At 42.1% G+C, this 19,151-nt stretch overlaps 1 protein-coding gene across 1 annotated transcript in view; it reads right to left on the bottom strand.

Moving 5' to 3' along the window:
• ATRNL1 (attractin like 1) overlaps positions 1-19,151 on the bottom strand; it is a 570,802-nt gene that overhangs the window by 464,505 nt on the left and 87,146 nt on the right. The window contains exons 10-11 of the mRNA XM_009905632.2: positions 16,071-16,225; positions 1,629-1,713 (exon numbers count right to left, since the gene is read on the bottom strand). Of these exons, the coding sequence (XP_009903934.2) occupies positions 1,629-1,713; positions 16,071-16,225 (240 nt within the window). The remainder of the gene's footprint in view (positions 1-1,628; positions 1,714-16,070; positions 16,226-19,151) is intronic.

Here is a 19,151-nt window from a genome sequence, read left to right on the forward strand (position 1 = left end):
GTAGCTATAGATTTCTTCATTTCTTGTCTGTCAATAAAAATATATAACATATAATATTGCAAAAATCATTCTTCACCTTCCTCTAATAAACACTCTGTCAGTGGCTCCATTATGAAGACTTTTCAACTTCTCCACAAAAGTTTATAATAACAACAAAGCAGCTCAAAGTGCACTGTGCTCTGTGTGTTAGTGAGTGACATACCAAATGTCTGGGAGGAAGAGCTATGGAGGAATCTCCTCATTTTGGGAGCTAGATAATGAGAGGAGAGTGTGAAATAATGGGCTGCAGGAAATGAGAGCATTTTTCTTGAAGAACATTTCAAAGCCAGTCTTTAGTAATTGGCAGATGGATATTTCTTTTTGGTAGTATGTCCAGTAAAGTAGAGCTGCTGACAGCCAAAGCAGCTTGAGATTTTACCCTACAACTTTTCCACTGAAAAGGAGACCTTTGTCTCAATTTCATCTTTGGGGCTTAGGGTGGAGGAGGAAACAGAGTTCAGCCACGTCCAACTCCGAAAAAATTCAGATCCTTTCCATCTCCTATTTCCAGATGATGAAGCTTTACTGGGCCCCCTTACTCAACAAAATTATAAGAAATTATGATTTTATCTAGAGGATAAACAATATATTTCATAGAATCAGCAAGGTTGGCAAAGACCTCAGAGATCATCAAGTTCGACCTATTACCTAATACCTAACACCTCGTGACCACTAAACCATGGCTCCAAGTGCCACGTCCAATCCTTTTTTGAACACCTCCAGGGATGGTGACTCCACCACCTCCCTGGGTAGCACATTCCAATGGCCAATCTCTCTTTCTGGGAAGAACTTTCTCCTCACCTCCAGCCTAATCCTCCCTTGGCACAGCTTGAGACTGTATCCTTTTGTTCTGGGGCTGGTTGCCTGGAAGAGGAGACCAATCCCAACCTGGCTACAACCTCCCTTCAGGTAGTTGTAAAGAGAAATTAGGTCTTCCCTGAGCCTCCTCTTCTCCAGGCTAAACAACCCCAGCTCCGTCAGCCTCTCCTCATAGGGCTTGTGCTTGAAACCTCTCACCAGCCTCATTGCCCTTCTCTGGACATGCTCAAGTATCTCAATGTCCTTCTTAAACTGAGGAGCCCAGAACTGGACACTGGATATAGTCTAGGTGTTAGCAAGTTGGGATTTTTTTTCCTGCAAGTGGTTAGCAATGAAAACCATATCTGTCTCATCAAAAACTTCCTTTTTCCATGAAAATTGTAGTTACATGGTTTTGATCTTTATGATTGTCAAAGAACAAGGAATTATAGCATGCTTCATAAAGAAGATTTCTCCTGCCACATCTAAGTGAAGATTCAAGTTGGTACTGAAATTCAAATTCACTGTGGTTCCCAATCGTAAGGAAACACCTCAAAACACCAGCAGGTTCATATAAAATGCCATTGAACTGATTCCACAGCATGTTAGCTGAATGATTAGCTGTGCTGATTACCTAAGACAAGCAAAGCCTCTAAAAGGCACTGCTTTTCATGTTGATAAATTACATTAGTTGTATGGCATTGAATCATACTCCACACAGATATAATTGCTGTCACAGCTTCTTCACTCAGAAAAGCAGCCAGGAAAAGCTAAAAGGACAATTTCTTTACCCATTGCTGACAACAGCAGTGTGGCCAAATCTGTTGACGTCGCGATGTAGATTAGGTTTTGGTAAAATCTTCCATTCATCGCAAGCTGAAAGACCAAAGAAAAGCATATGAAAATACAGAAAATAATACAAGGAGTTTGCAGCAAAATACATGCAGAATGGATTTTATCAGACACTCTTTTTATATTTTAAGTATCAGCTGCTTTACTGCCCATTTCCCTCCCTTCCCAAAAGGAACAGCAAAGGTAGTCCTTGCTGTCCCCACTCTAGAAACAGACCATCTATATCTCATCTTCCTAGCATACTTACACCACCCATTGGTCTCATAAACTCTGAAACAAACCTAGTCTGATGTACTTAAAACCACTCTTAATATTAGTTTTTAATTTGTTTGGGCTTTTTTAAATTATTCTGCAAAATCCACAGGATGTGACATAATTCCTCCCACCCCCCACCCCCCGTTGTCACTACCTCAAAATTAAGCTGTTTTTTTCCTACTCCTAATAATCTGCATTCTTCTGCTGTTTAAATATGTTTAGTCAAACTTCATCAGATCCTTCCAGAGTCTTTATCTGCACGGATATGCATTTACCAATGTAGAATCCTAGAATTGTTAGGGTTGGAAGGGACCTCAGGGATCATCTAGTTCCCACCCCCCTGCCATAGGCTGGGACCCCTCTCACTAGATCAGGTTGCTCAGAGCCACATCCAGCCAATGCATATCACAGTTCAGTGATAAACACACTATCAGTCTTTAACCCATACTCCATTAAGAACATTTCATATTTTTTGGTCCTTTCCTTTAGTTTTAATTAGGTTTTAACTAATTAGATCTCCATTTTGAACGCATCAATGATGGATATTTCTAGAGGAAGAATTAATATGCAGAGAGATTCTTCTACACTTCTAAAAATTACAGGATTTGAGCACACTGCATTGGCTGGTTTTGAAAAGCTACATTTGCATCGCTCAAGAATAAATCAACAGGTACTCCTTTTAGATGCATTTGTTGAGCAGGTGCTCCAAGGACCTGTCAGCATCACTTCTCTATCAGGACATTCATCAAGGCCAGAGCACACTCAGACATGGCCTTTTACTACGCACCATGAGCACTGTGTCCAGTTCTGTGCCCCTCAGTTTAAGAAGGACATCAAGACACTTGAATGTGTCCAGAGAAGGGCAACAAGGCTGGTGAGAGGCCTTGAGCACAAGCCCTATGAGGAGAGGCTGAGGGAGCTGGGGTTGCTTAGCCTGGGGAAGAGGAGGCTCAGGGGTGACCTCATTGCCCTCTACAACTACCTGAAAGGTGGTTGTAGCCAGGAAGGGGTTGGTCTCTTCTCCCAGGCAAATAGCACCAGAACAAGGGGACACAGTCTCAAGCTGCGCCAGGGGAGGTTTAGACTTGAGGTGAGGAGAAAGTTCTTCACCGAGCAAGTCATTTGTCATTGGAATGGGCTGCCCAGGGAGGTGGTGGAGTCGCCATCCCTGGAGGTGTTCTAGAGGAGACTGGACGTGGCACTTGGTGCCATGGTCTAGTCATGAGGTCTGTGGTGACAGGTTGGACTTGATAATCCTCGAGGTCTCTTCCAACCTTAGTTATATTGTGATACTATGCAGTTCTCTGCCTTCAGAGCCCATTTCAACACCCACAATGACAACTACTGTAATCATTGTCATCAAGTGATCAGTTATAGTGCCCTAATGTTACACACACTCAAATTAGCCAAAGGACTTAAATTCCTGTGTATTTCATGGATGACAGAGTCTGAGCAACCTGATTTAGTGGGAGGTGTCCCTGCCCATGGGGGATTGGAACTAGATGATCCTTGAGGTCCTTTCCAACCCTTATGATTTTATGATTTCTTTTCATGAGTGCTTTAAGATAAACTACCACTCCTCCAGCTGTGCAGCCCATCTCATTATCCCCTTACTTCTGGCAGCTTGATTTAAGTATGCTACTAATTACTTTCCTTTCACCAAGCATTTGAGATGAATGTTGTATCAGTATCTTCACATCAAATTAACTATTCAAGTCTATTTCTTTTAATATTGCTCTAGGAGCTTTTACTAACATGGGTTCATTTTTCTGTCCTGACTGGGATTTCAGTTCTTCAGAGCAATTAGTCCTTTTTAAAGAGGGTGTTTCCAAACATCCCTCTTCCCTCCCTAGCTTAATGCAACAGAAATGGATATTAAGAAATTCAAGAGGTACAATTTGTCCTCCAGGCTGGTGTCAGTGAGAGCCTAAGTCACTCTAACCACTAGCTACACAAATCCTGTCAGGACAGTTCATCTCTGCTAGTGCTGCTCTTCTCACACTTCCAATGCAGAAAATTATTCACAGTATCACTTTGTCATGGACACAGTTAGCAACCTGTCAGCACACCACGCTGAAAGCAAGGTCACAGAAGGGTGGGCTTGGCACAGGAGAGGGGGCAGGATGGCATGGCTACAGGCAAAACCACCGTAGTAAACCACCGGCCTGACTGCGGCTTCCACAGAATCACAGTCTGAGCCCATAAACTGAGACTGTGGCTGTGGCAGACAAATCAGTTACATCCTTTTGTAAACTGGAAACAGAAACTGAAAGCACATTGTTACCAGGGTAACACAGAGAGTCATAACTTCAACATCAGATGCAGACTCAATGAACTTGGAAGTTTGAAAAATACAAAAGTATAGTGAGTTTAATTTGCTGTCTTACAAGACAAATTCATCCTCAAAATCCTACCTCTTTCTGAACTTCTACCTTCTGTCACTATCATTGCTAACATTATTACCATCTTTCACAATTGTGTTGGTTGGGTTTTTTAATTTCCTTCACTTAACTAGAACAATGGAAGTACATACATGCTAGACAGATGTTCCTGAAACAGTTTCACCAGAGGAGACCACAGCACTAGAGCACCAATTAATCACTTGCAATCACAAGCTTCAGAAGAAGGTATGAGGAGTATTGAATACAAAAGTTGTTTGTGTATTCCCCATAATACAGCATAAGGCTGTGTTAAGCATTTGCCAAGGTGGCCAATGGCATCCTGGCTTGTATCAGAAATAGTGTGGCCAGCAGGAGCACTGTGGTAGGTTGAGAGAGGGCTTAGCTCTCCCTCCTCCACAGAGTAAGAAACCACAGCTAACTCAGTCGAAGAGCAAAAGCTATATATTTACAAGCATATATGGAAAGCAGGTTATATATAACACAATATATACAGGTATTTACAATATATACACAGAAATACACAGCAAAGACAAATAACACAACAAAAATCCCTCCCTCAGGGAGGGATCCCCTCTTTGGAACCCCCTCTCTCCCCACCTTACCTCCCTTTTTCCCCAAAAAGGGGTTAGAGAGAGAGAAAGGCAAGTTACTAAGGAAAAGAGTTGTTAGCAAGCTTCAAAAGCCCATGCAGGATTAGTGTTTGCTTATCTGAAGGCCAAGTCCAGCAGTTCGCAGAAGAAGCAGGCAGGGAGAACAGGCTGAAACACCAAACTCCCCCAACTCCCAAATCGAACTGAACTGAGGAAAAAATTTTCCAACCGCTTCACAATCTAAAGCTGAATTTTTGTTTATCAACCAATGAAATTCGTTTAGAATATCAGAATGTTTTGGTTCTAGTACCAAAAACATTAGCCAGTGTGTTCCAGCAGTGTTTGTTCTTAAAGGCACAGCCTCAAACGACCACAGTCCACCCCTTTCTAAACAATTTCATTGGCTGTTCGTACTGTCCATCTAATCCAGAACAATATTTACAGTTCGTAAGTTAAGTTCATCGTCCATTCCGGCTATACTCAGATGTAGATGATTCAGAAGTCCAAGAAAATCCAAAATCAAGAAAATGGAAAACAGTTTGTCTCTCCGCAGACGAAGCGAAGAAAAAGGGAAACAGGGACTCAGGGACTCTCAGTTGACTCAGGGCTCTCAGGGTTCTCAGGATTCGTGCACCGTAGATTCCTCAGGGACTCTTTCCTTTGGACGCGCTGTAGCTGTACAACATTCTGAAATTAAACTCTCTCAGCTAAAGTTAAATCTCTTTGTGGAATACACTGAATTTCACCATTCTCTTGCATTACCCAATAAGTGTGACCCGGACCTTCTGCTGAAACCACCCCTCGGACAGGTTTAGCCTCTCCTGAGGGCGAAAATACCCAAACAGTTTTACCTAACAGATTCTTTTCCCTAACAACAGGAACTCTATCACCTTCTACTTTCTGTAGCAGATCAGAATGTGCAGGTCCAGCTCGGTTCACTGAACCTCTACTGTTCACCAGCCAGGTTGCTTGTGCTAAATGTTTCTCCCAGTTTTTCAAAGATCCACCTCCCATGGCTTTGAGAGTGGTCTTCAACAAACCGTTGTAGCGTTCAATCTTCCCTGCAGCTGGTGCATAGTAAGGAATATGGAAAATCCACTCAATACCGTGCTCTTTTGCCCAGCTCTTTACAAGGTTGTTCTTGAAGTGAGTTCCGTTGTCTGACTCAATCCTCTCTGGAGTTCCGTGTCTCCACAGGATCTGTCTCTCCAGACCGAGAATGGTGTTGCGTGCAGTTGCGTGTGGAACTGCATAAGTTTCCAGCCATCCGGTGTTTGCCTCTACCATAGTAAGCACGTATTGCTTACCAGAACGAGAACGTGGTAGAGTGATGTAGTCAATCTGCCAGGCTTCACCATACCTGTACTTGGACCATCTGTCACCATACCACAAGGGCTTAATTCGCTTTGCCTGCTTAATAGCAGCACAACCATCAGGCAGAAGCACAGAAGTCATTCTGCCCCTGTACTCAGCACTGGTTAGGCCACACTTTGAGTACTGTGTCCAGTTCTGGGTCCCTCAATTTCAGAAGGACATTGAGACACTTGAACATGTCCAGAGAAGGGCAACGAGGCTGGGGAGAGGTCTCAAGCACAAGCCCTATGAGGAGAGGCTGAGGGAGCTGGGGTTGCTTAGCCTGGAGAAGAGGAGGCTCAGGGGGAGACCTTATTGCTCTCTACAACTACCTGAAGGGAAGTTGCACATGGGTGGGAGTTGGTCTCTTCTCCCAGGCAACCAGCATCAGAACAAGAGGACACAGTCTCAAACTGTGCCAGGGGAAGTTTAGGCTTGAGGTGAAGAGAAAAGTTCTTCCAATGGCCAATTACTCTTTCTGGGAATGTGCTGCCCAGGGAGGTGGTGGAGTCACCGTCCCCGGAGGTGTTCAAAAAAGGATTGGATGTGGCACTTGGATCCATGGTTTAGTCGTCATGAGGTGTTAGGTATTAGGTTGGACTTGATGATCTCTGAGGTCTTTTCCAACCTGTTTGATTCTATGATTCTGTGAAGGCTGGCAGGTGATGTCTCCGTGATGTTTGAATAAGGTAAGGAATTTAGGCTAAGATCAACATCATTTAGTGGAAATAGCATTTTTATGCTAAGACCAGATAACAAAATTTTGCTGTTCTACTTTCAAATCAAGTTCTTGCTGCTCCAAGTCATTGCACATTATCAGAAAAGGCAGGTTAGTGCTCATACACCTTTGGTGGTAAAAGGGAGCTGGTTTTCGAATCCCACAATACATTTTCATCTGGCGTCGGCAGAGCACTGCACATCATTTGTTGTATTTTTACAAACATATATACAAATAGATAATACTTCCAGAAATTTATTTAAGAACAAGAGGGATTTAATGCCACAGGGAAACTGTAAAACGATAATAAAAGCTGGTTCTGAGATAAGAAACCCTTGAGGGCTGGAGATATAATAATTCCTTTCTCGATGATGGTATTTGTCAAACTGGCAGCTCTTTTCAATAGAGTACAGGGGGGGAAAAGGGGAGGGAAGCAGGTTACAAATAGCCTTCTCTCTTATCTCCTCCTAGCCTTCTCAATGACTACTGAACACTGAGCAGAGCATTGTGCAAGAATAACACTTTTGCTCAGCTTTAGCCCAGCTTTAACTCTGTACAGATTGGTTAATAAAAAAAGTTAACCAGGGCTTTTTGGTGCATTTTGGTAAAGCACCACATAGAATCTATCCCTCTTTGTCATCTTCAAACTACTACTGAGCATTTCACAGTACCCAAATTTCCAGATTCACTGTACAGTTGCAAGAAGAAAGTGGCAAACAGCAAAGACAGTGTGATTTTCAACACTGTTTATTGATATTACAGCCTTCTGTCCATTTATCTGTTGCATTAAGTCTAATAAGGATGTAAGCTGTAAGGAGTAAAGAGTAAAATACTTTTCTCTCTAAAGTCTCATGCGTTCTTAAGGTATGCCATGGTTTAGCAGTCATGAGGTCTTGGGTGACAGGTTGGACTTGATGATCTTTGAGGTCTTTTCCAACCTTCTTGACTCTATGATTCTATTACACAGAGAGTAACTGGAAGATATGGGGTTGGTTGCATTTACCATTGTCTCTGTGTGTATAACACACAGCAATAACACATAGCAAGCACTTTGAAGCATACACTGCTCTCAGTAGAAACAGTTACTAAGCAGATGAAGGAGTGGTACTATTCATCCCAAACTGATTAGCAGAATTCTTAGTCACTGAAAAGGACCAGAAGGAATACAGGGGCTTTTCTTTCCGTTAGGAAGGCTTCTTCTTCAAGAACATGTCGCACTACACTGCGTCATTATAAGAAAAAGATTCATACTCCTCCTGAGTTAGCAGAAGAAACAGAAGTGGCTCTGAGAACGAATTGACCCACCACACAAATTCATGATGAAACACAGTGATCCAATTGATGCTGGCAGAGAAAGCCCAGCTGAATTCTGCACAGGGTAGCACACTCCAGGGACCACACTCTAACAAGACAGGTCTCAACATCCTATACTTTACCCAGTAAACTGTATCCTTCTCACCCACATCCTGCTGGTAATACTGCATGACTGGCATCAAAGAGGGTGACCAAGACATTTTACAGAAATGTTGCAGCAGTAAGGAAAATTTCACAATTGCACAACTCAGATAGGAATCTAAGCTCTCTCCAAGAGACAGAGACACAAAGAAGGAGTCCCTAAGAATTCAGTGGGGACCATTAAGGCTACATTGATGAGATCACTGCAAATACAATCAGTTACATCAATACAAAGGTACTGTAAGAGCATATACAGTAAAGCAAAAGGAATATGCTGTTGTACATAGAATATATTATAGTAGTATGATGTATTCATACATTACTGGAATTTCTTCCAATATGATTCTGTAGAAAGGTAATAATTACATTTCTCATCAATGTTGCCACATCAGTAGAATACACAAACATAAGATTTACTTTAGAATATTTAACCAAAATGTGACTAAAGAAAAAATAGGCCAAATAGCATCCTAGGTCATTCTGGTCATCCTGAATGTCCTTCTCTGAGTGACTTTTGCTCTTGAGACATGTAGCTGAATATACCACTAAAAATCTGTTCAGGAGTGGAGTTCAGTATCAAGTTTGCACTTACCATTCACATCTGATTTTGAACAAGATTACTTGAACTTAAAGGCAGAACTGAAGCAGAAGCATGTTAACACAGCTCCATTAAATTGAACTCTGAATTATGTTCATGATGCTGTTTAAAAGGCAATACAAGCATCCAGTTGTCTCCAGTCAAAGTTTTAGATTTACAGAAGTCTGAGAGAACTGGACCTCTACCAGCTGTTATTTTAAAGGTAGTGAGTCTGCTCTTCCTTCATCTGATTTATTACATGTATTATGGACATCTGTTATTTCCAATAACTAGAAAGACTGTAAGAATGACCCTAAAACACTTGCTAACTCACTCCCAAATCTACAAAACTTTGCAGACTATAAAAGAACATCAAGGAACCAAAATATTCCCTTAGCAGTAAATATCTTAGAAGCTCAGATGAAAAACAGTAAGCTTTGAACAGAAACAAAGCTTATTTACACCTCATCTTCCTTTTCCTCCCCAGCCCTGCCGTGACCCAATACTGCATTCAAGACTGAACAGATGGCACCATGCCTGCCCAGAACTTGCAGATGGAACTCTAAGTGATACTCTCATTGTTCCCTAGAAGGAATGGAAATGGTTCATACTTCAAAATATTATTAAAAAAAGACTTATTTTATATAGTTTAATACTATTTAGAGTATTGATCCAAGACATAGGAGCAACAGGTTCATTTCCTACCCAATAGCATTTAAACCCATAGATTTTTACCTCTGAGTAAAGTGCCCTAACTGTTCAAGCTAGGTAACTCTACTACTCCAAGTTAACACTGTTCCACTGAACAGAAGGAAAAAAGAAGGAGAAAAACCCACACCAAAATTTAATATTCTTAGAAATAAGGAGGAAAAGATGTTAGGACAGTCTCTAAAAAATGTGCAACCACTGTTCTATAACTTACTTCCCGGATCACATTTGTATTTCTGCACTGGCAGACCAGTTTAGTGACAACCTCTTTCATAGAATCATAGATCATAGAATCATTAAGGTTGGAAAAGACCTCAGAGATCATCAAGTCCAATCTGTCACCCAACACCTCATGACTACTAGACAATGGCATCAAGTGCCACGTCCAATCCCCTCTTGAACACCTCCAGGGACGGTGACTCCACCACCTCCCTGGGCAGCACATTCCAACAGCTAACAATTCTGTGAAGAACTTTCTCCCCACCTTAAGACTAAATCCCCCCTGGAGCAGTTTGAGACTGTGCCCTTTTGCTCTGGTGCTGATTGCCTGGGAGAAGAGACCAACCCCCTCCTGGCTACAACCTCCCTTCAGGTAGTTGTAGATAGCAGCTATGAATTAAGAAAAGGTATAAAAAACTACCTACTTTGTTCACATTATCAAATCATTTCTCCATTTGAAAGTATTTAAACAGATTTGAAATGCCAGTTCTGCTCAGTCACACATCTCCAGCCCGGCCACACATACTAAGCAGAGTCCAACATCAGATTATGCTGGTATGCTCTCTTTACATGTTATGCACATAGTGATGAAATGCATCTGCTACTAGGAGAAAGCTACATGGAAGTAGAATCATAGAATTTTTTGAAAAGGTTTGTGGGGAGATCTGGTAAACCATTGTGCTATGCTTAGTTAGTCCTGAGGTGTTGGGTGACAGGTTGGACTTGATGATCTCTCAGGTCTTTTCCAACCTTATTGATTCTATGATTCCATTTCTAAAGGAAAATATAAGAACAGACAGAATTAGACAACAGATAGGGAATGGCATCTACTTCTAAAAATCAGTATAAGCTTTCATAAAGAGAAGGCTTGTCTTCCAAAACCATGGTTCTGTGAAGAAATCAGGATGGAGCAATCCAACTGATGCAGGGGCATAGATTTTCACAAAACTTCTTACTAAAAACTTTTAAACTTGTCTGTTGTAGCAACAGAATGAATCATAGAATGGTCTGGATTGGAAGGTACCTCTGAAGGTCATCTAGTCTAACCCTCTCTGCAGTCAGCAGGGGCATCCTCAACTAGATCAGGTTGCCCAGAGCCCTGACGAGCCCTACTTTGACTATCTCCAGGGACAGGGCTGCAACCACCTCCCTGGGCAACCTGTTCCAGTGTTCCACCACCATCATAGCAAAGAACCTGTTCCTAACATCCAATCTAAATCTGCTCTTCTATAGTTTGAAGCCATTGTCCCTCATTCTATCGCTACAGGCCTTTGTAAACAGTCTCTTTCCATCATAGCAGCCATGTTCCAACAACTTGGTTTGGCTCTTATAGAGGTCTCCTGTCAGTCCTTGTCTACACAATTATAATGTATCCAGGTATCTTAGTAAATGGCATATATATATATTTAAAACAAAGCACAGAGACTAAATTCTTCATACACTGAAACTACAGGAACTCAGGAACATCTCCATCTCTGAAATTTCGGTGTTAACAAATATATTCACATGCAGCAAGCATTTAAAATGATTGAATTGTGCTCTTGGCTCATGACACTCAGATTTAACTGCCTAAATTTATGCTTGCAGCCTAACTTCAGCACCTAGAGAGCAAAGATTGATGCCAGAAAAGAAGAAAAAGACCAAAAAAAAAGTAACCCTCTTGTAAGCTTGGTAAAATTAATTGCTCTCTGGAGGTACTTATCTCCCACCATTAACCAGAGGAGAGTCTGGATTACCAGATTGTATGAGAAACTAATCTTTTAGACAGCTAAACTTAACTGAGATGAATCCACCCAAACACTTATTGCACATTAATATGAAAAACAGTAAGTGTTTTCATGGACAGGAAAAGGCTGAAGTAATCTATCCATAAGACTATGCCACATATAATAAGAGATATAATCAGAAGCACTCTATAGCCCAACTTGAACATAAATAGTATAGGCTCTATCTCCAGGATACAGCTGGTTTACAGACACCACCCATTTTTTACAAGACAGAGCATAACACTTCATCACTTGCAAGGTATCCAGGAAACATGATGCTGATAGCATCACATATTATTTTTTTTTCTTCCAAGCATTGTTCAAAAATTTGTGATACAAAGTAAATAAAATTCTGAAATATGCTTGTTCCATAATTATTTAATTCTTAGGGGGGGAAAAAAAACATTTTTTACTCTTTTCTGGAAAAGGATGTCTTTAATGTGTACTGTGAGACTGCATTTTTAATTTGGTGAAATGAATAATACAGAAAATTAAGTCCAAATCAACCCAACCATCATAGCTTCACATTTTTTTTACAGAGAGTATTTGCTACATCACTTTCTCTTGTACTTCATCAGGTTTTTAACACAAGGAGAATGTGACTCGTAGGAAGATATGAATGCCATATAAAACATTGCAATCAACCAGGAAAAAAAAGTTACATTGCTTCATCTAAAAAAACAATAATAAATAAAATAACAGCATGCAACATTATGAAGTAGAATAAGAAAAACTCCCTGTGTGTGAAACTCAGAAAGTCACACTTATCCAGATCCTGGGGCTCACACTGTTTATTCTCAAGTGCACACTCTACAAATAAATGGAGACCAATAAGTAGTCTTTATCCTCTAAAATGAGGAAGGAGCTCTGTTTTATTAAGAATTAAAAACAGGCGTAAATTGAAGCAAGAACAAAATCAATGGCACACACCATCAGATGAATAGAATAGAATAGACCACACCAGATCAGACCAGGCTGGAAGAGACCTTCAAGATCATCGTGTCCAACCTATCATCCAACACCACCTAATCAACTAAACCATGCAACCAAGCACCCTATCAAGTCTCCTCCTGAACACCTCCAGTGATGGTGACTCCACCACCTCCTCAGGCAGCCCATTCCAATGGACAATTACTCTCTCTGTGTAGAACTTCCTCCTAACCTCCACCCTAAACCTTCCCTGGCACCGCCTGAGACTGTGTCCTCTTGTTCTGGTGCTGGTTGCCTAGGAAAAGAGACCAACCTCTGCCTGTCTACAACCTCCCTTCAGGTAGTTGTAGACAGCAAGGAGGTCACCCCTGAGCCTCCTCTTCTCCAGGCTAAGCAACCCCAGCTCCCTCAGTCTCTCCTCATAGGGCTTGTGTTCCAAGCCCCTCACCAACTTTGTTGCCCTTCTCTGGACTCGTTCCAGCAAGTCAACATCCTTCCTAAACTGAGGGGCCCAGAACTGGACACAGTACTCAAGGTGCCTACAAGAAGCTACACAATATGTAATACAGGGATACAGATGAAAAAAATCCACTGTTCTGAAAAGCCATTATTCACAGACTCAGTGAAACTGGCAGGAAATAAAACATACATGTTCCATGTACTTTGTTTTCTGATTATTTCAATAGGAAAGCAAACACATTGCACGGATATCTATACAGAAAGCCATAAAAGAGCCATCAGCTAGTCTTGTAATCAGCTGATAAAGGCTTGCCAAAAATAGATCCAGGCATTATCCACAGGCTATTCTCAACAGGATCAAGCACATTTCTCAGACTGCTCTGACATTACCTATTTTTCCCTCCCCAGGACAAGTGGCTTTTTAGCCCAAATATGACCTGCTTGTTTATATTGCAGCCCATACATAAAACATGAACACGAACATTAGGGAAGGGAAAAAGTATTTATGGCAAGAACAGCAGTGGCAGTAAACAAGACAGGAAACAGATTATGGACTCATTAAATTCTCTTAGATTTACAGCCTCCACAATCCTATTGGGAGGCTTTTCCATAACTGCACAGCTCTAATGGCTGGAACCATTCTACTGACTGAATGCTTGCAGCCAGGTAGTCTTGTCTCGAGACTGTCTTTTACCTTAAACAGTTTCCCTCCAAAGTGTATTCTTATCATATATTTATAAGCAGCAATCTTTCCTGCACTCAGCCACTCTTGTGCAAAATTAAATATACCACTGTCTCCTAAAGACTCCTCGTGCTTCAGTCAGTCTTAATACCACTTGTGGGTTTGGTTTTCTTAAATGCACATTGCCAAAGTACTACCAAAAAATCCAGGGTGTGGTGAGCAGCACCATCCTTTCACCAGGAGTGCAGAGGCCACTTCCACAGCCATGACTCACACAGGAGCCACTGTCATGCTATTGTCATTTCCTTCAGCATGGAGGAGAAAACTCTTGTTTCCTAAGTGTATGACCTTGTTCCATTACATGCTGCCTATGAGCAACCTGATCTAGTGTGAGGTGTTCCTGCCCATGGCAGGGGGTTGGAACTAGATGATCCTTGAGGGCCCTTCCAACCCTGACAATTCTATGATTCTATCTCATGCTGACTATCATTTCCAGTTATCTCATTCTCCCTGAATGACAGACCTAATCCATTGTTGGCAAAGTTTTGTGAGGTTCTTTAGTTGCTACTAACTTTGAATTCAGGTAACTGGGAATAAAGTCTCTATTTTGGCATTCGTAGTGCATACTACCATGCTTTGGTGCTTCAGAAATAAACTGTTGATTGGGGGTTTTTTAGCACCATCTGTCATTAAGTCTGTCATAGAATAGTCTGGGTTGGAAGGGAGCTCCAAAGGTCACCTAGTCTAACCCCCCCTGCAGCAAGCAGCAGCATCCTCAACTAGGTCAGGTTGCCCAGATCCCTGTCAAACCTCATCTTCCGTCCCATGAAACTAAGCACACTTTCATAACACCAAAATGCACCAACTCTTGCACAGCTAGTAGCAACATAACCACTATTCATATTGTTCAACAAGGGCAAGTGCAGAGTGTTGCACCTGGGAAGGAACAACTCCATGCACCAGTACAGGTTGGGGATGGACCTGCTGTAAAGGTGAAAGGGATCTGGGGGTCCTAGTGGATGGAAGGATGACTGTGAGCCAGCAAGGTGCTCTTGTGGCCAAGAAGGTCAATGCCATTCTGGGGTGGATTAGAAGGGGTGTGTCAAACAGAACACAACAAATCAGGTTGGAAGAGACCTTCGAGATCAAGTCCAATGTATCATCCAACACTATCTAATCAACTAAACCATGGCACCAAGCATGCCATCAAGTCTCTTCTTAAACACCTCCAGTGACAGCAACTCCACAACCTCCCCAGGCAGACCATTCCAATGGCAAATCACTCTCTCTACGAAGAATTTGTCCCTAACATCCATCCTAAGCCTCCCCTAGGTCAAGAGAGGTTCTCCTCCCACTCTACTCTGCACTGCTGAGGCTGCATCAGGAATATTGTGTCCAGTTCTGAGCCCATCAGTTCAAGAAGACAGTGAGAGGCTTGAGAGAGTCCAGCACAGAGCCATGAGGATGATTAGGGGAATGGAACATCTTCTGTACAAGGAGAGCCTGAGGGAGCTGAGGGCTCATTGGCTTAGAGGAGACTGAGAGGTAGCTTCATCAATGTTTATAAAGATGTAAAGGGTGAGTCCTGAGAGGATGGAGGCTCTGCTCAGTGGTGCCCAGTGACAGCACAAGAGGCAATGATGGAAGTTGAGGCATAGGAAAGTTCATGTAAATATGAGGAAAATGTTTTCCCTGTGAGGGTGACAGAGCACTGGAACAGGCTGCCCAGCAGGGCTGTGGAGTCTCCCTCTCTGAGTCACAGAGTCACAGAATGTTAGGGGGTGGAAAGGACCTCCAGTGATCATTGAATCCAAACCCCTTCCAAATCAGGATCACCTAAGGCAAGCCACACAGGAACACATCCAGGCTTTTGAAAGTCTCCAGGGAAGGAAACTCCACAACATCTCTGGGGAGACTGGAGATATTCAAAACCTGCCTGGATGTGTTCCTGTGTGATCTGGTGTAGGTGAACCTGCTCTGGTAGCGGGGTAGGACTGGATGATCTTTCCAGGTCCCTTCCAGCCTCTGAAATTCTGTGATTCTGTGGTTGTAAGACAGTATTAGGCACTTTTTTTTTAACCTGATCATTTTAGCTATTATCCTTGGTCCCACAAACCAAAACCTTAAGACTGTTGCAGAACAGAAGCCTGGGTTTACGTTTATAATGCAATTTATAAATCAATTGAAGGTGTTTGGGATCAGGACTTTAAAGAATCACACTAGCTGGACTTCAGAACCGGTGTGGTATTCAAAACTCAGATACATACCTATATCATATGCCAGAAAATCAGCAGAAAAACACTTTGCACCATTACTCAGGGAAGTATCATTGTGAGTGTTTCCTCCAAAAATGAGCATAGCTCCATTGATTATGACAGCTGAATGAAGGTATCTTGCAAAACCACTCTCTTTCAAAATAGTCCTACAAAATATAAGAACAACAGCTGAATGAAGGTGTCTTGCAAAACAGTCCTACGAAACATAAGAACAAATTCATACATATTAACATGTGGGAAATTGGGAACATACAAAAAATGTATATATTAGAACAATATAATATACAAAGAAGACATTAAAGTAAAACTCTGATGAGATGTATTCAGATTGTTTCTGAGATTAGAGGCTGAGGGAGCTGGGATTGTTTAGCCTGGAGAAGAGGAGGCTCAGGGAAGACCCCATTGCTCTCTACAACTACCTGAAAGGTGGTTGTAGCCAGAAAGGGACTGGTCTCTTCTCTCTAGCAACCAGCACCAGAACAAGAGGGCACAGTCTCAAGCTGTGCCAGGGGAAGTTTAGGCTCGAGGTGAGGAGAAAGTTCTTCACTGAGAGAGCTGTTTGCCACTGGAATGTGCTGCCCAGGGAGGTGGTGGAGTCACCATCCCTGGAGGTGTTCAAGAGGGGACTGGACATGGCACTTGGTGCCATGGTCTAGTCATGAGGTCTGTGGTGACAGGTTGGACGCGATGATCTTTGAGGTCTCTTCCAACCTTGGTGATACTGTGATACTGAGATTATTTTTCTTTCATGTTAGAACAAATATTCATCACTCATTTTAAATGCTAATGGTTTTTTTTTTAATTAAAAAAGTTTGTCAAGTACCCTGGCTGAAATAAAGTGTATCATACTCACGTTCTTCATAAGTGATTAAAGACCAGGTAAATTTTACTTGAAACTGACTGAAAACCCATTTGCACCATTATATCCTATTCTTATATGTCCTTAGCAACAGTGGTTTGGTTTTGGGGTTTGTTGTTGCTGTTGTTTTGCAGTTTATTGTTGATGTTGCTGCTGCTGCTTTTTGTCTCCCCAGGCAGCCCATTCCAATGGGCAATCACTCTCTCTGCATAGAACTTCTTCTTAACCTTCAGTCTGAACCTCCCCTGGTGCAGCTTGAGACTGTGTTCTCTTGTTCTTTTGGTGGTTGCCTGGGAGAAGAGACCAACCCCCAGCTGGCTATGACCTCCCTTCAGGTAGTTGTAGACAGCAAGAAGGGCACCCCTGAGCCTCCTCTTTTCCAGGCTAAGCAACCCCAGCTCCCTCAGCATCTCCTCATAGGGCTTGTGTTCCAAACCCCTCACCAACTTCATTGCCCTTCTCTGGACACATTCCAGCAAGTCAACATCTTTCCTAAACTGAGGGGCCCAGAACAGGACACAGGACTGAAGGTGTGGCCTAACCAGTGCTGAGTACAGGGGCAGAATGACTTTCCTGCTCCTGCTGGCCATATATTCCTGATAAAGGCCAGGATGCCATTGGCCCTCTTGGCTGCCTGGGCACACTTCAGGCTCATGTTTAGCCTACCATTGACCAGTACCCCCAGGTCCCTCTCTGCCTGTCCGCTCTCCAGCCACTTTGACCCCAGCCTGTAGCACTGCATGGGGTTGCTGGTTTGTTGGTTGTTTTTTTTCCTCAAGGAATGCAATAAAAATTCTTTAGAAGCCTAAAAGAGTCTTTAGATGACTCAAAGTATTGAAAAAAAGGGAAAGCTTTATTTATTTATCAACTCAACACTCAGGCTTGGAAAAGAAACAGCAGAGGTCTTTCTAGGTAGGATGAAAAACACTTGCACTGCTTCATAAATATATTCAGGCTGGCAAACTCAAACATACCAAATCTCACCACCAAAAAACAACCAGCCTAGTCCACGCAGATTTAATCTTTTATCTCCCTTCATTCATTTCATCCTGTGCCTGTGTGGTCTGCATTCTGCTACAGTAATAACATGGGCTCAACAGCAGCCAAGAGCAATCAATGCCACAGTTTTAAAGTGGCAGGTGTGGATGGAACTAGTAAAAAGAACAGAATACAAACTCGATTCAATCACAGCAAACAAATCTTACCAAGGGAGAGAGTAACCATTTGTGAGATTTTCCAGCTTGAATTAGTTAAGTAGACCAGCTGTAGATGTGTTTGTGAAGAGCTGATTAGATCACCAGTACAGAATATTAGTTACATTCCCATAGTAACCTTTCGGGTCTCTCAGAAGTCTTGTGTTTCCAAGTTCACACTCTCACTTTACTGCATGCTGCTCACATCTACAATTAAACTGCTTTGTCATTAGTTTCCTGCAGCAAACGTACTGATCTGAGGTTCTTCCAGTTGAATAATTCTGTCTCTCTCGAGTCACACTGATGACATTTGTTTAATATTTTTGCATCATTGTAGGTGCAAAGTGTGTCTCATTGCTTTGGCATAATGGTGTAATTAGTCAGTGATCAAGATGGGGTTTTAAGTGTTAAGAGACCATATGTTTAAACAAGCTGAGAGGAAGGCATTAAGTTATCATTGTACCATTTAAACAGATCCCCCTACCTCTAGTAAGTAACAAAACAAATACCAGACTGAATGAAAGCACATAAGATTATTTTTTTAATTGTTTTAAAACATGATAATTCCTTCAAGTCACCAGCGTACCCACCAATTCATTTCTGTTTTTAACCCTTCTTGTCTAAGTGATTTGCATTTTGGTTGTGTATTACTGATTAAGATACTTTGAAAACGGAGCGTCACACAAATGTCTTTTTCTAATCAAGAACTGGCTTGATACAGAATATTTATGGTAACCACCCAGGAAATCTTGGTATTTCATAGAATCATAGAACTGTCAGGGTTGGAAGGGACCCCAAGGATCATCTAGTTTCAACTCCTCTGCCATGGCCAAGGACACCTCACACCAGATCAGGTTGCCCAGAGCCACATCCAGCCTGGCTTTAAAAACCTCCAGGGATGGGGCTTCCACCACCTCTTTAGGGAAACTTCCAGTGTCTCACCACCCTTATAGTGAAGAACCTCTTCCTAACATGTAATCTAAATCTACCCTCCTCTAGCTTGGATCTGTATCACTTCAA

This window comes from Dryobates pubescens, chromosome 8 (assembly GCF_014839835.1).
Source record: "Dryobates pubescens isolate bDryPub1 chromosome 8, bDryPub1.pri, whole genome shotgun sequence".
NCBI classification, from domain to species: Eukaryota; Metazoa; Chordata; class Aves; order Piciformes; family Picidae; genus Dryobates; species Dryobates pubescens.